Source organism: Melospiza melodia, unplaced genomic scaffold (genome assembly GCF_035770615.1).
Source record: "Melospiza melodia melodia isolate bMelMel2 unplaced genomic scaffold, bMelMel2.pri scaffold_175, whole genome shotgun sequence".
Taxonomy (NCBI): domain Eukaryota; kingdom Metazoa; phylum Chordata; class Aves; order Passeriformes; family Passerellidae; genus Melospiza; species Melospiza melodia.
Window position 1 is genome coordinate 46,016 of NW_026948521.1, and position 13,597 is coordinate 59,612.

At 57.9% G+C, this 13,597-nt stretch overlaps 1 protein-coding gene and 1 long non-coding RNA gene across 2 annotated transcripts in view; both read left to right on the forward strand.

Annotated features, from left to right (window-relative positions):
* Positions 1-11,481, forward strand: part of LOC134433290 (kallikrein-14-like) — a 20,209-nt gene extending 8,728 nt beyond the window's left edge. Inside the window, exons 3-11 of the mRNA XM_063182157.1 lie at positions 2,106-2,178; positions 2,471-2,547; positions 2,624-2,705; positions 3,145-3,236; positions 3,440-3,575; positions 4,840-4,859; positions 5,001-5,234; positions 8,763-8,899; positions 11,221-11,481. Of these exons, the coding sequence (XP_063038227.1) occupies positions 2,106-2,178; positions 2,471-2,547; positions 2,624-2,705; positions 3,145-3,236; positions 3,440-3,575; positions 4,840-4,859; positions 5,001-5,234; positions 8,763-8,899; positions 11,221-11,373 (1,004 nt within the window). The 3' untranslated portion in view covers positions 11,374-11,481. The remainder of the gene's footprint in view (positions 1-2,105; positions 2,179-2,470; positions 2,548-2,623; positions 2,706-3,144; positions 3,237-3,439; positions 3,576-4,839; positions 4,860-5,000; positions 5,235-8,762; positions 8,900-11,220) is intronic.
* LOC134433285 (uncharacterized) lies at positions 9,601-10,116 on the forward strand. Its single transcript, XR_010031524.1, has 3 exons — positions 9,601-9,621; positions 9,732-9,965; positions 10,065-10,116. It is a non-coding gene; the product is annotated as an uncharacterized LOC134433285 (long non-coding RNA).
* Positions 11,482-13,597: the final 2,116 nt, after the last annotated feature.

Here is a 13,597-nt window from a genome sequence, read left to right on the forward strand (position 1 = left end):
TTCCCCAAATCCCCATTTTATTTTCTTCCCAATTTACCCCAAATTCTGATTGCCCCCCAAATTCCCAATTCCCCCCCACAATTCCCCCAAAATTCCCAATTTTTCCTTCCCCAATTTTCCCAAAATTCCCCAAAATTTCCAGTTTTCCCCCCCAAAATTCCCAGTTTTTCCCTCCCACTTCCCTCCAAAATTCCCCCAAATTCTCCCAAATTCCCATTTTCCCCCCAAAATCCCAAAATTCCCGATTTCCCCCAAATTCCCAATTTTTACTCCCATTTTTACCCAAAATTCCCAGTTTTTACTCCCAAATTCCCCAAAATTCCCAATTCTCTCTCCCATTTTTACCCCCAAAATTCCCAATTTTTTCTCCCATTTTTACCCAAAATTTCCAATTTTTACTCCCAATTTCCCCCAAAATTCCCAATTTTCTCTCCAAATTCCCCAAAATTCCCAATTTTTACTCCCAATTTCCCCCAAAATTCCCAATTTTTACTCCCAAATTCCCCCCAAAATTCCCAATTTTCTCTCCCAAATTCCCCCCAAAATTCCCAATTTTCTCGCCCATTTTTACCCAAAATTCCCAATTTTCACTCCCAATTTCCCCAAAATTCCCAATTTTTTCTCCCATTTTTACCCAAAATTTCCAATTTTTACTCCCAATTTCCCCCCAAAATTCCCAATTTTCTCTCCCAAATTCCCCAAAATTCCCAATTTTCTCTCCAAATTCCCCCCAAAATTCCCAATTTTCTCTCCCAAATTCCCCAAATTCATCCAATTTTCTCTCCCAAATTCCCCAAAATTCCCAATTTTCACTCCCAATTTCCCCAAAATTCCCAATTTTCTCTCCCATTTTTACCCAAACTTCCCAATTTCCCCCAAAATTCCCGATTTTCTCTCCCGTTTTTACCCAAAATCTCCATTTTTTCCCCCATTCCAGCCCTCGGGATGCGGCTGCTGCTGCTGCTGCTCCTGCCCGCGGCCACAGGTGAGACCCCAAAACACCGGGGGACCCCAAAAACACCTGGGACCCCAAAATTCACCTGAAAAACCCCAAAATTCACCTGAGGGACCCCAAAATTCACCTGGGGGACCCCAAAATTCACCTGGGGAACCCAAAATTCACCTGAGGAACCCAAAATTCACCTGGGGACCCAAAATTCACCTGAGGAACCAAAATTCACCTGGGGACCCCAAAATTCACCCAAGGGACCCAAAATTCACCTGAGACCCCAAAATTCACCTGAGACCCCAAAATTCACCTGAGGACCCCAAAATTTACCTGAGAGACCCCAAAATTCACCTGGGGGACCCCAAAATTCACCTGGGCACCCCAAAAACAACGGGGGGACCCCAAAATTCACCTGGGGGACCCCAAAATTCACCTGAGGGACCCCAAAATTCACCTGAGAGACCCAAAATTCACCTGAGACCCCAGAATTCACCCAAGGGACCCCAAAATTCACCTGGGAACCCCAAAAACACCTGGGGGACCCCAAAATTCACCTGAGGGACCCCAAAATTCACCTGAGACCCCAAAATCCACCTGGGGACCCCAAAATTCACCTGAGACCCCAAAATTCACCTGAGACCCCAAAAGTCACCTGGGGGACCCCAAAATTCACCCAAGGGACCCAAAATTCACCTGAGACCCAAAAACACCTGAGGGACCCCAAAATTCACCTGAGGGACCCCAAAATTCACCTGAGACCCCAAAATTCACCTGAGACCCCAAAATTCACCTGAGGAACCCCAAAATTCTCCTGGGGGAGCCGAAATTCACCTGGGGGACCCCAAAATTCACCTGAGGGACCCCAAACCCTACCTGGACACCCCAAACCTCACCTGGGCACCCCAAAATTCACCTGTGTGACCCCAAAGCTCACCTGGGCACCGCAAATCCCCGCCCTGGCACACCTGGCACTCACCTGTGTGCCCATACAGGTGCCTGGGTTTTGGATGGGCACACCTGTGCCCTGCCCTGGCACACCTGGCACACCTGGCACACCTGGCACACCTGTCTGTCCCCATACAGGTGCCTGGGTCCTCGATGGGCACACCTGTGCCCCGCCCTGGCACACCTGTATCACCTGTCTGTGCCCATACAGGTGCCTGGGTGCTGGACGGGCACACCTGTGCCCCGCCCTGGCACACCTGTATCACCTGTCTGTGCCCATACAGGTGCGTGGGTGCTGGACGGGCACACCCGTGCCCCGCCCTGGCACACCTGTATCACCTGTCTGTGCCCATACAGGTGCCTGGGTGCTGGACGGGCACACCTGTGCCCCGCCCTGGCACACCTGTATTACCTGTGCCCATACAGGTGCCTGGGTGCTGGATGGGCACAACTGTGCCCCGCCCTGGCACACCTGTATCACCTGCCTCTCCCAGGTGCCTGGGTGCTGGATGGGCACACCTGTGCCCCGCCCTGGCACACCTGTATCACCTGTGTCTCACCTGTGTGCCCATACAGGTGCCTGGGTCCTCGATGGGCACACCTGTGCCCCGCCCTGGCACACCTGTATTACCTGTGCCCATACAGGTGCCTGGGTGCTGGATGGGCACACCTGTGCCCCGCCCTGGCACACCTGGCACTCACCTGTGTCTCACCTGTGTGCCCATACAGGTGCCTGGGTGCTGGATGGGCACACCCGTGCCCCGCCCTGGCACACCTGTATCACCTGTGTCTCACCTGTGTGCCCATACAGGTGCGTGGGTGCTGGATGGGCACACCTGTGCCCCGCCCTGGCACACCTGTATTACCTGTCTGTGCCCATACAGGTGCCTGGGTGCTGGACGGGCACACCTGTGCCCCGCCCTGGCACATCTGTATCACCTGTCTGTGCCCATACAGGTGCCTGGGTTCTCGATGGGCACACCTGTGCCCCGCCCTGGCACACCTGTATTACCTGTGCCCATACAGGTGCCTGGGTTCTCAATGGGCACACCTGTGCCCCGCCCTGGCACACCTGTATTACCTGTGCCCATACAGGTGCCTGGGTGCTGGACGGGCACACCTGTGCCCGCCCTGGCACACCTGGCACTCACCTGCGTGCCCATACAGGTGCCTGGGTTCTCAAGGGTCACACCTGTGCCCCGCCCTGGCACACCTGTATCACCTGTGTCTCACCTGTGGTGCCCATACAGGTGCCTGGGTGCTGGACGGGCACACCTGTGCCCCGCCCTGGCACACCTGGCACACCTGTATTACCTGTCTGTCTCTCACCTGTCTCTCCCAGGTGCGTGGGTGCTGGATGGGCACACCTGTGCCCCGCCCTGGCACACCTGTATTACCTGTCCCCATACAGGTGCCTGGGTCCTCGATGGGGCACACCTGTGCCCCGCCCTGGCACACCTGTCTGTGCCCATACAGGTGCCTGGGTTCTCGATGGGGCACACCTGTGCCCCGCCCTGGCACACCTGTATCACCTGTCTCTCCCAGGTGCGTGGGTTCTCGACGGGCACACCTGTGCCCCGCCCTGGCAGGCCGCGCTGTTCCGGGGTCGCCGGTTCATCTGCGGGGGCACCCTGGTGGCGCCCAGGTGGGTGCTGACGGCGGCGCACTGCCACGCCCCCGGGTACGGACAGGTAACCGCACACCTGGGCACACCTGGGCATGGGGGAACACACCTGGGCACACCTGGGCATGGGTACTGACACACCTGGGTGGGTCCTGACGGCGGCGCACTGCCACGCCCCCGGGTACGGACAGGTAACCGCACACCTGGGCACACCTGGGCATGGGGAACACACTGAGTAGACCTGGCACACCTGGGCACACCTGGGTACGCATGGGCACACTTGGGATACACCTGGGTACGGGGAACACACCTGGGCATGGGTACTGACACACCTGGGCACACCTGGGCACACCTGGGCATGGGTACAGACACACCTGGGCATGGGAACACACCTGACGGCGGCGCACTGCCACGCCCCCGGGTACGGACAGGTAACAGCACACCTGGGCACACCTGGGCATGGGAACGCACCTGGGCACAGCTGGGATACACCTGGGCACACCTGGGCATGGGGAACACACCTGGGTGGGTGGTGATGGCCGCGCACTGCCACGCCCCCGGGTACGGACAGGTAACCGCACACCTGGGCACACCTGGGATACACCTGGGTACAGCTGGGATACACCTGGGCACGGGTACTGACACACCTGGGCATGGGGAACTCACCTGTCTCACCTGTCCCATCTCACCTGTCCATATCTCACCTGTCCCATCTCACCTGTCCTTATCTCACCTGTCCAATCTCACCTGTCCCACCTCACCTGTCCAATCTCACCTGTCTCTCACCTGTCCTTATCTCACCTGTCCTTATCTCACCTGTCCAATCTCACCTGTCCCACCTCACCTGTCCTTATCTCACCTGTCTCTCACCTGTCCCATCTCACCTGTCCCATCTCACCTGTCCCATCTCACCTGTCCTTATCTCACCTGTCCTTATCTCACCTGTCCCATCTCACCTGTCCTTATCTCACCTGTCCTTATCTCACCTGTCCCATCTCACCTGTCCCATATCACCTGCCACTCACTGTCCCACCTCACCTGTCCATCTCACCTGTCCAATCTCACCTGTCCCATCTCACCTGTCCTTATCTCACCTGTCCCATCTCACCTGTCCAATCTCACCTGTCCTTATCTCACCTGTCCTTATCTCACCTGTCCTTATCTCACCTGTCCCATCTCACCTGTCCCATCTCACCTGTCCCACCTCACCTGTCCTTATCTCACCTGTCCTTATCTCACCTGTCTCTCACCTGTCCCATCTCACCTGTCCCACCTCACCTGTCTCTCACCTGTCCCATCTCACCTGTCTCTCTCCCCACAGCCCCATCACCGTCCGTCTGGGCCGCCCCACCACCCCCAGGTGCGCCCAGGTGAGGCCCCGCCCAACCCCCCCCCCTGCGGCCGAGGCCGCGCCCGCGCCAGGTGAGCCCAAAGGGGCGGGGCCTGCGCCAGGTGAGCCCGGGGGGGCGGGGCCTGCGCCAGGTGAGCCCGGGGGGGCGGGGCCTGCGCCAGGTGAGCAGCGGCGCCGCTCGGTTCGCGCCTTCCCCTTCCCCGGCTACAACGAGAGCTCCAAGGACGGCGACCTGATGCTGCTGCGGCTGCAGGTGCCCGCGCACCTGAGCCGCCAGGTGAGCCCCCTGCCGCTGGCACGCACCTGCGCCCCGCCCGGCACCGCCTGCCAGATCTCGGGATGGGGCTCCACCACCAGCCCCACAGGTGAGACACACTGGGATAGAGGGTGACACACCTGGGATAGGGGGGGCACACCTGGGCACACCTGGGACACACCTGGGACACACCTGGGACACACCTGGGAAACACCTGGGATAGGGGGGGCACACCTGGACACACCTGGATACACCTTGGATGGGTGAGACACACCTGGGATACACCTGGGGTAGATGAGGGACACCTGGGCACATCTAGGGTACACCTGAGACAGGTGAGACACACCTGAGATGGGTGAGACACACCTGGGGCACACCTGGGATAAGGAGGGCACACCTGGGACGCACCTGGATACACCTGGGACAGGTGAGACACACCTGAGATGGGTGAGGGACACCTGGGACACACCTGGGACACACCTGAGATGGGTGAGACACACCTTGGCACACCTGGACACACACCTGGCACACACCTGAGCTGCCAGGTGAGCCCCCTGCCGCTGGCACGCACCTGCGCCCCGCCCGGCACCGCCTGCCAGATCTCAGGATGGGCTGCACCACCAGCCCCACAGGTGAGGGACACCTGGGATGGGTGAGACACACCTGGATGGGGGGGCACACCTGGGCACACCTGGGATACACCTGGACACACCTGGGGCACACCTGGGACACACCTGGGAAACACCTGGGATAGGGGGGGCACACCTGGACACACCTGGGATACACCTTGGATGGGTGAGACACACCTGAGCACACCTGGGTTAGATGAGGGACACCTGGGCACATCTAGGGTACACCTGAGACAGGTGAGACACACCTGAGATGGGTGAGGGACACCTGGGACACACCTGGGATGAGGGGGACACACCTGGGATACACCTGGGACAGGTGAGACACACCTGAGATGGGTGAGGGACACCTGGGACACACCTGGGACACACCTGGGATAGGGGGGACACACCTTGGACACACCTGGACACACACCTGGCACACACCTGAGCCCCAGGTGAGCCCCCTGCCGCTGGCACGCACCTGCGCCACGCCCGGCACCGCCTGCCAGATCTCGGGATGGGGCTGCACCACCAGCCCCACACCTGAGACACACCTGGGCACACCTGGGATGGGTGAGACACACCTGGGCACACCTGGGATACACCTGGGATATACCTGGGATGGGTGAGACACACCTGGGACACACCTGGGACACACCTGGGATAAGGGGACACACCTGGATGCACCTGAGATAGTGGGACACACCTGGGATGGGTGGGACACACCTGGGACACACCTGGGATATACAGGGGATAGGGGGGATACACCTGGGACACACCTGGGATGGGTGAGACACACCTGGGCACACCTGGGATACACCTGGGATACACCTGGGATAAGGGGGACACACCTGGGACGCACCTGAGATAATGGGGACACACCTGGGATGGGTGGGACACCCCTGGGATATACAGGGGATAGGGGGATACACCTGGGATACACCTGAGATGGGTGAGACACACCTGGGACACACCTGGGACACACCTGGGACACACCTGGGATGGGTGAGACACACCTGGGACACACCTGGGACACACCAGGGATAGGGGGGGGGACACACCTGAGATGGGTGAGAGACACCTGGGACACACGTGGGACACACCTGGAATATACCTGGGACAGGTGAGGGACACCTGGGACACACCTGAGATAGGGGGACACACCTGGGACACACCTGAGATGGCTGAGACACACCTGGGACAGGTGAGAGACACCCGGGCACAGGTGAGGTGGGAATGAAGGGGTTACTGAGCTCCGGTCAGCTGTTACCTGCTCGGTGTGTGAGCCCAGGTGTGCCCCCGGTCAGGTGTGGGCGTGACCCAGGTGTGACCCCAGGTGTGACCCCAGGTGTGACCCCAGGTGTTCCCTGACCCCAGGTGTTACCTGCCCAGGTGTGGCTGTTCCCTGTCCCCAGGTGTGTCCAGGGCCAGGTGTGTCCCAGGTGTGTCCCCAGGTGTGACCCCAGGTGTGACCCCAGGTGTGTCCCCAGGTGTGTCCCAGGTGTGTCCCCAGGTGTTCCCTGACCCCAGGTGTGTCCCAGGTGTTCCCTGACCCCAGGTGTGTTTTCAGTGACGTTCCCGCAGGCCCTGCACTGCAGCCAGGTGCGCATCGTACCTGAGCTCACCTGTCAGGTGTGTCCCCAGGTGTGACCCCAGGTGTGTCCCCAGGTGTGTCCCGTTCAGGTGTGGGTGTTACCTGACCCCAGGTGTGACCCCAGGTGTGTCCTGTTCAGGTGTGGGTGTTACCTGACCCCAGGTGTGTTGTGTATTTTCAGTGACGTTTCCCAGGCCCTGCACTGCAGCCAGGTGCGCATCGTACCTGAGCTCACCTGTACAGGTGTGACCCCAGGTGTGGGTGTTCCTGACCCCAGGTGTGTCCCCAGGTGTGTCCTGTTCAGGTGTGGGTGTTACCTGACCCCAGGTGTGACCCCAGGTGTGACCCCAGGTGTGACCCAGGTGTGTTGTGTATTTCAGTGACGTTTCCCAGGCCCTGCACTGCAGCCAGGTGCGCATCGTACCTGAGCTCACCTGTCAGGTGTGACCCCAGGTGTGTCCCCAGGTGTGTCCATTCCCTGACCCCAGGTGTGTCCCCAGGTGTGACACCCAGGTGTGTCCCCAGGTGTGACCCCAGGTGTGTCCCCAGGTGTGTCCCGTTCAGGTGTGGGTGTTCCCTGACCCCAGGTGTGACCCCAGGTGTATTTTCAGTGACGTTTCCGCAGGCCCTGCACTGCAGCCAGGTGCGCATCGTACCTGAGCTCACCTGTACAGGTGTGACCCCAGGTGTGGCTGTTCCCTGACCCCAGGTGTGTCCCCAGGTGTGACCCCAGGTGTGACCCCAGGTGTGACCCCAGGTGTATTTGCAGTTACATTCCCGCAGGCCCTGCACTGCAGCCAGGTGCGCATCGTACCTGAGCTCACCTGTACAGGTGTGTCCCCAGGTGTGTCCGTTCCCTGACCCCAGGTGTGTCCCCAGGTGTGTCCCGTTCAGGTGTGGGTGTTACCTGTCCCCAGGTGTGTCCCAGGTGTGTCCTGTTCAGGTGTGGGTGTTCCCTGACCCCAGGTGTGTTTGCAGTGACATTCCCGCAGGCCCTGCACTGCAGCCAGGTGCGCATCGTACCTGAGCTCACCTGTCAGGTGTGTCCCCAGGTGTCACCTGCCCAGGTGTGTCCGTTCCCTGACCCCAGGTGTGTCCCCAGGTGTGTCCTGTTCAGGTGTGGGTGTTACCTGACCCCAGGTGTGACCCCAGGTGTGACCCCAGGTGTATTTTCAGTGACGTTTCCCCAGCCCTGCACTGCAGCCAGGTGCGCATCGTACCTGAGCTCACCTGTACAGGTGTGTCCCCAGGTGTGACCCCAGGTGTGACCCCAGGTGTGTCCCCAGGTGTGTCCATTCCCTGACCCCAGGTGTGTCCCCAGGTGTGTCCTGTTCAGGTGTGGGTGTTACCTGACCCAGGTGTGTCCCCAGGTGTGTCCTGTTCAGGTGTGGGTGTTCCCTGACCCCAGGTGTGACCCCAGGTGTGTTTTCAGTGACGTTTCCCCAGGCCCTGCACTGCAGCCAGGTGCGCATCGTACCTGAGCTCACCTGCCGCCGCATCTACCCCAACTCCATCACCCCCAACATGCTCTGCGCCGGGGAGCCGCGGAGCCGCGCCGACACCTGCCAGGTGAGGGAAACACAGGTGTGCACAGGTGTGTGTCACAGAGCCGCGGAGCCGCGCCGACACCTGCCAGGTGAGATGGGACAGGTGTGCACAGGTGTGTGTCAGGGAGCCGCGGAGCCGCGCCGACACCTGCCAGGTGAGTGAGGACACACAGGTGTGAGACAGGTGTGCACAGGTGTGTGTCATGGAGCCGCGGAGCCGCGCCGACACCTGCCAGGTGAGGGAAACACAGGTGTGCACAGGTGTGATGGGACAGGTGTGCACAGGTGTGTGTCACAGAGCCCTGGAGCAGGGCTGACACCTGCCAGGTGAGATGGGACAGGTGTGCACAGGTGTGCACAGGTGTGTGTCACAGAGCTGTGGAGCCGCGCCGACACCTGCCAGGTGAGGGAAACACAGGTGTGTGCAGGTGTGTGTCAGGTGTGTGTCAGAGCCACGGAGCCGTGCCAACACCTGCCAGGTGAGAGACAGGTGTGTGACAGGTGTGCACAGGTGAGACAGGTGTGCACAGGTGTGTGTCACAGAGCCGCGGAGCCGCGCCGACACCTGCCAGGTGAGTGCCCAGGTGGGACAGGTGTGATGGGACAGGTGAGATGGGACAGGTGTGTGCCAGGGAGCCGTGCCAACACCTGCCAGGTGAGATGGGACAGGTGAGATGGGACAGGTGTGGGACAGGTGAGGATGGGACAGGTGGGGTGATCCCTGATTGGACAGGTGGCACAGGTGTGGCACAGGTGAGAGGGATGGGACAGGTGAGATGGGACAGATGGCACAGGTGAGATGGGACATGTGAGGTGACCCCTGATTGGACAGGTGTAGCACAGGTGTGGGACAGGTGGCACAGGTGAGATGGGACAGGTGGCACAGGTGTGGCACAGGTGGCACAGGTGAGATGGCACAGGTGGCACAGGTGAGATGGCACAGGTGTGGCACAGGTGTGGCACAGGTGGCACAGGTGAGATGGGACAGGTGACACAGGTGAGGGACAGGTGGCACAGGTGAGATGGGACAGGTGGCACAGGTGAGATGGCACAGGTGGCACAGGTGAGATGGGACAGGTGGCACAGGTGTGGCACAGGTGGCACAGGTGAGATGGCACAGGTGTGGCACAGGTGTGGCACAGGTGGCACAGGTGAGATGGCACAGGTGTGGCACAGGTGTGGCACAGGTGGCACAGGTGAGATGGGACAGGTGGCACAGGTGTGGGACAGGTGGCACAGTGAGATGGCACAGGTGTGGCACAGGTGTGGCACAGGTGGCACAGGTCAGATGGGACAGGTGCGGGCCTGAGGTGATTTGGGCTCAGTCCCAGGTGAGTTTGGGCTGATTTGGGGGGAATTGGGAGAGATTTGGGCAATTTGCGCCAATTTGGGACCGTTCGGGGGCAATTTTGGAGCAGTTTTGGGCCATTTTGGGACATTTTGGGACATTTTGGGGAGGTTCTGGAGCATTTTTGGGGGGAAATGTTGGGGCATTTTTGGGGTGATTTGCGGGCGTTTTGGGGGCAATGTGTGGGCATTTTTGGGGCAGTTTTGGGGCAATTTGGGGACAATTCTGGGACATTTTTTGAGCAATTTGGGACAATTCTGGGTCAGTCCCTGGCGGTTTTGGGGTGATTTTGGGGCATTTTTTGGGGGGGTGATTTTGGGGCGTTTTGAGGTATTTTTGGGGTGATTTTGGGGTGATTTTGAGGCAATTTAGGACATTTCTGGGTCAAACCCTGGCAGTTTAGGGGTGATTTTGGAGCATTTGGGGCATTTTGGGGACATTTTTGGAGACTTTTTGGGGGCTATTTTTGAGGGTTTTTGGGGACATTTTTGGGGTGATTTTAGGGCAATTTTGGGGCATTTTTGGGGCAATTTTGGGGCAATTTCTGGGACTTTTTGGGGCATTTTTGGGGTGATTTTGGAGCAATTTTGGAGCAATTTTGAAGTTAATTTGGGACAATTTTGAGGCAATCTGGGGCATTTCTGGATCAAACCCAGGTGGTTTTGGGGTGATTTTGAGGCAGTTTTGGGGCATTTTCAGGACATTTTTCATGGTAGTTTGGGGGTGATTTTGGGGGTAATTTTTGGGATGGTTTTGGGGCATTTTCAGGACATTTTTTGGGGTGATTTTGGGGCGGCTTTGGAGGCGAATTTGGGGACATTCTTGGGGCAATTTTGGGTCATTTTTTTGGTGATTTTGGGGGTGGTTTTGGGGCAATCCGGGGGCAATTTGGGGCCGATTTCTCACAATTCTCGCCGGATTCTCGCCGGGTTTTCGCGGATTTCCCCCGGAATTTCGGGGTCCCGCCGCTGAGCCCCCGAATTTTGTCCGCCCAGGGCGACTCCGGGGGGCCCCTGATGTGCAACGGGCGCCTGCAGGGCATCACCTCCTGGGGGCCGGGGGTCTGCGGGGACCCCCACAAACCGGGCGTCTACGTCAACCTGTGCCGCTACGGCCACTGGCTGCAGCACACCATGGCCCGGAACTGACCCAAAAAACGCCGAACTCACCCCAAAAACGGACCCGTCCGCCACAAAAACATGAGCCCAAACATCCCAGGTAGAGCCTGGAAATTAAACATGTATCCACTCCCAAAATTGTGGCGTTCAGGGTGAGAAAAATCCCCAAAAATCCACCCTGAAATCCCCAAATTCCACCCCAAAAATCCTCCCCCCCCAAATCTCAAAATTCCACCTCAAAAATCCATCCCTAAAATCCCAAAGTTCCACCCCCAAAATTCCCAAAAAATCCACTCCAAAAATCCCAAAAATCCACCCTAAAAATCCCAAAATTCCACGCCAAAAGTCCCAAAAATCCACTCCAAAAAATCCAAACAATCCAGACCAAAAATCCCAAAAATCCACCCCAAAATCCCCAAATTCCACCCCAAAAATCCTTCCCCCCCAAATCTCAAAATTCCACCTCAAAAATCCATCCCTAAAATCCCAAAGTTCCACCCCCAAAATTCCAAAAAAATCCACTCCAAAAATCCCAAGAATCCACCCTAAAAATCCCAAAAATCCACCCCAAAAGTCCCAAAAAATCCACTCCAAAAATCCCCAAATTCCACCCCAAAAGTCCCAAAAATCCACTCCAAAAAATCCAAACAATCCAGACCAAAAATCCACCCCAAAATCCCCAAATTCCACCCCAAAAATCCTCCCCCCCCCAAATCTCAAAATTCCACCTCAAAAATCCATCCCTAAAATCCCAAAGTTCCACCCCCAAAATTCCAAAAAAATCCACCCCAAAAGTCCCAAATTCCACCCCAAAAGTCCCAAAAATCCACTCCAAAAAACCCCAAAAAATCCCCAAAATCTGCCCCAACCATGGCCCGGAACTGACCCAAAAAACGCCAAATTCACCCCAAAAATGGACCCGTCTGCCACAAAAAGCCCCGGGGAACACGAGCCCGAAAATCCGAGCTGCAGCCCCAAGATTAAAAGAATTTTCCACTCCTAAATTCTGGTGTCCAGGAGGAGAAAAACGCTAAAAATAATTCGCCCAAAAATCCAAAAATTCCACCCCAAGAATCCACCAAAATCCAAAAATTCCACCCCAAAAAAACCACTTCCAAATGCCAAAGTGTCATCCCAAAAATCCACCCCAAAGTGCCTGAATTCCACCCCAAAAATCCACAAAATTCCACCCCAAAAATCCATAAAATTCCACCCCAAAATTCTGAACTTTTCACCCAAAAATTCCACGAAAATCCATCCCCAAAAATCCCAAAATTCCACCCCAAAATCCCAAAAGTCCACCCCAAAAATCCACCCCCAAAATCCCAAAATTCCACCCCAAAAATCCACCCCCAAATTCGCAAAATTCCACCCCAAAAGTTCCCCCGAAACATGGCCACGCCCCCACAGCAGGCCACGCCCCCAAACCTGTAGCCACACCCCCACACCCTTAGCCACGCCCCCAGAGCAGGCCACACCCCAAACTCTTAGCCACACCCCCAAACCCTTAGCCACGCCCCCAAACTTAGCCACTACCGCAAACCCTTAGCCACGCCCCCACAGCAGGCCACGCCCCCAAACCCGTAGCCACACCCCCAAAATTGACCACGCCCCCAAGAGACAGGGACCCACCTATTGGCCACGCCCCCAAATTACACTACCCCAAATAGGCCACGCCCTCCAAATTGACCACGCCCCCAACACCACCCTAGGCAGGTCACGCCGCCCCGACTTTGGCCACGCCCCCAAACTACACTATCCCAAACAGGCCACGCCCCCCGAATTTGGCCACGCCCCCAAACTACAATACCCTAAACAGGCCACGCCCCCGAATGTGACCACGCCCCCAACAACAACCTCCAACAAATGGCCACGCCCATAAAATTGTCCACGCCCCCCAACAGCAACCCCCAAGCAGGCCACGCCCCCAAATTTGGCCACGCCCCCATGTTGCAACATCCAACAAATGGCCACGCCCCCAAACACCACCACCCCCCGAGCGGGCCACGCCCCCAAATTTGGCCACGCCCCCAAATGACGACACCCATCAACCGGACACGCCCCCAAAGAACCGCGCCACGGTGAGGCCACGCCCCCCGGAATTGGCCACGCCCCTAAATGGCAACACCCCAGAAATGGCCATGCCCAAAAAAAGGCCACGCCCCCAAATGACGACACCCATCAACCGGACACGTCCCCGAACAACAGCACCACGGCGAGGCCACGCCCCCGGAACTGGCCACGCCCCCAAATG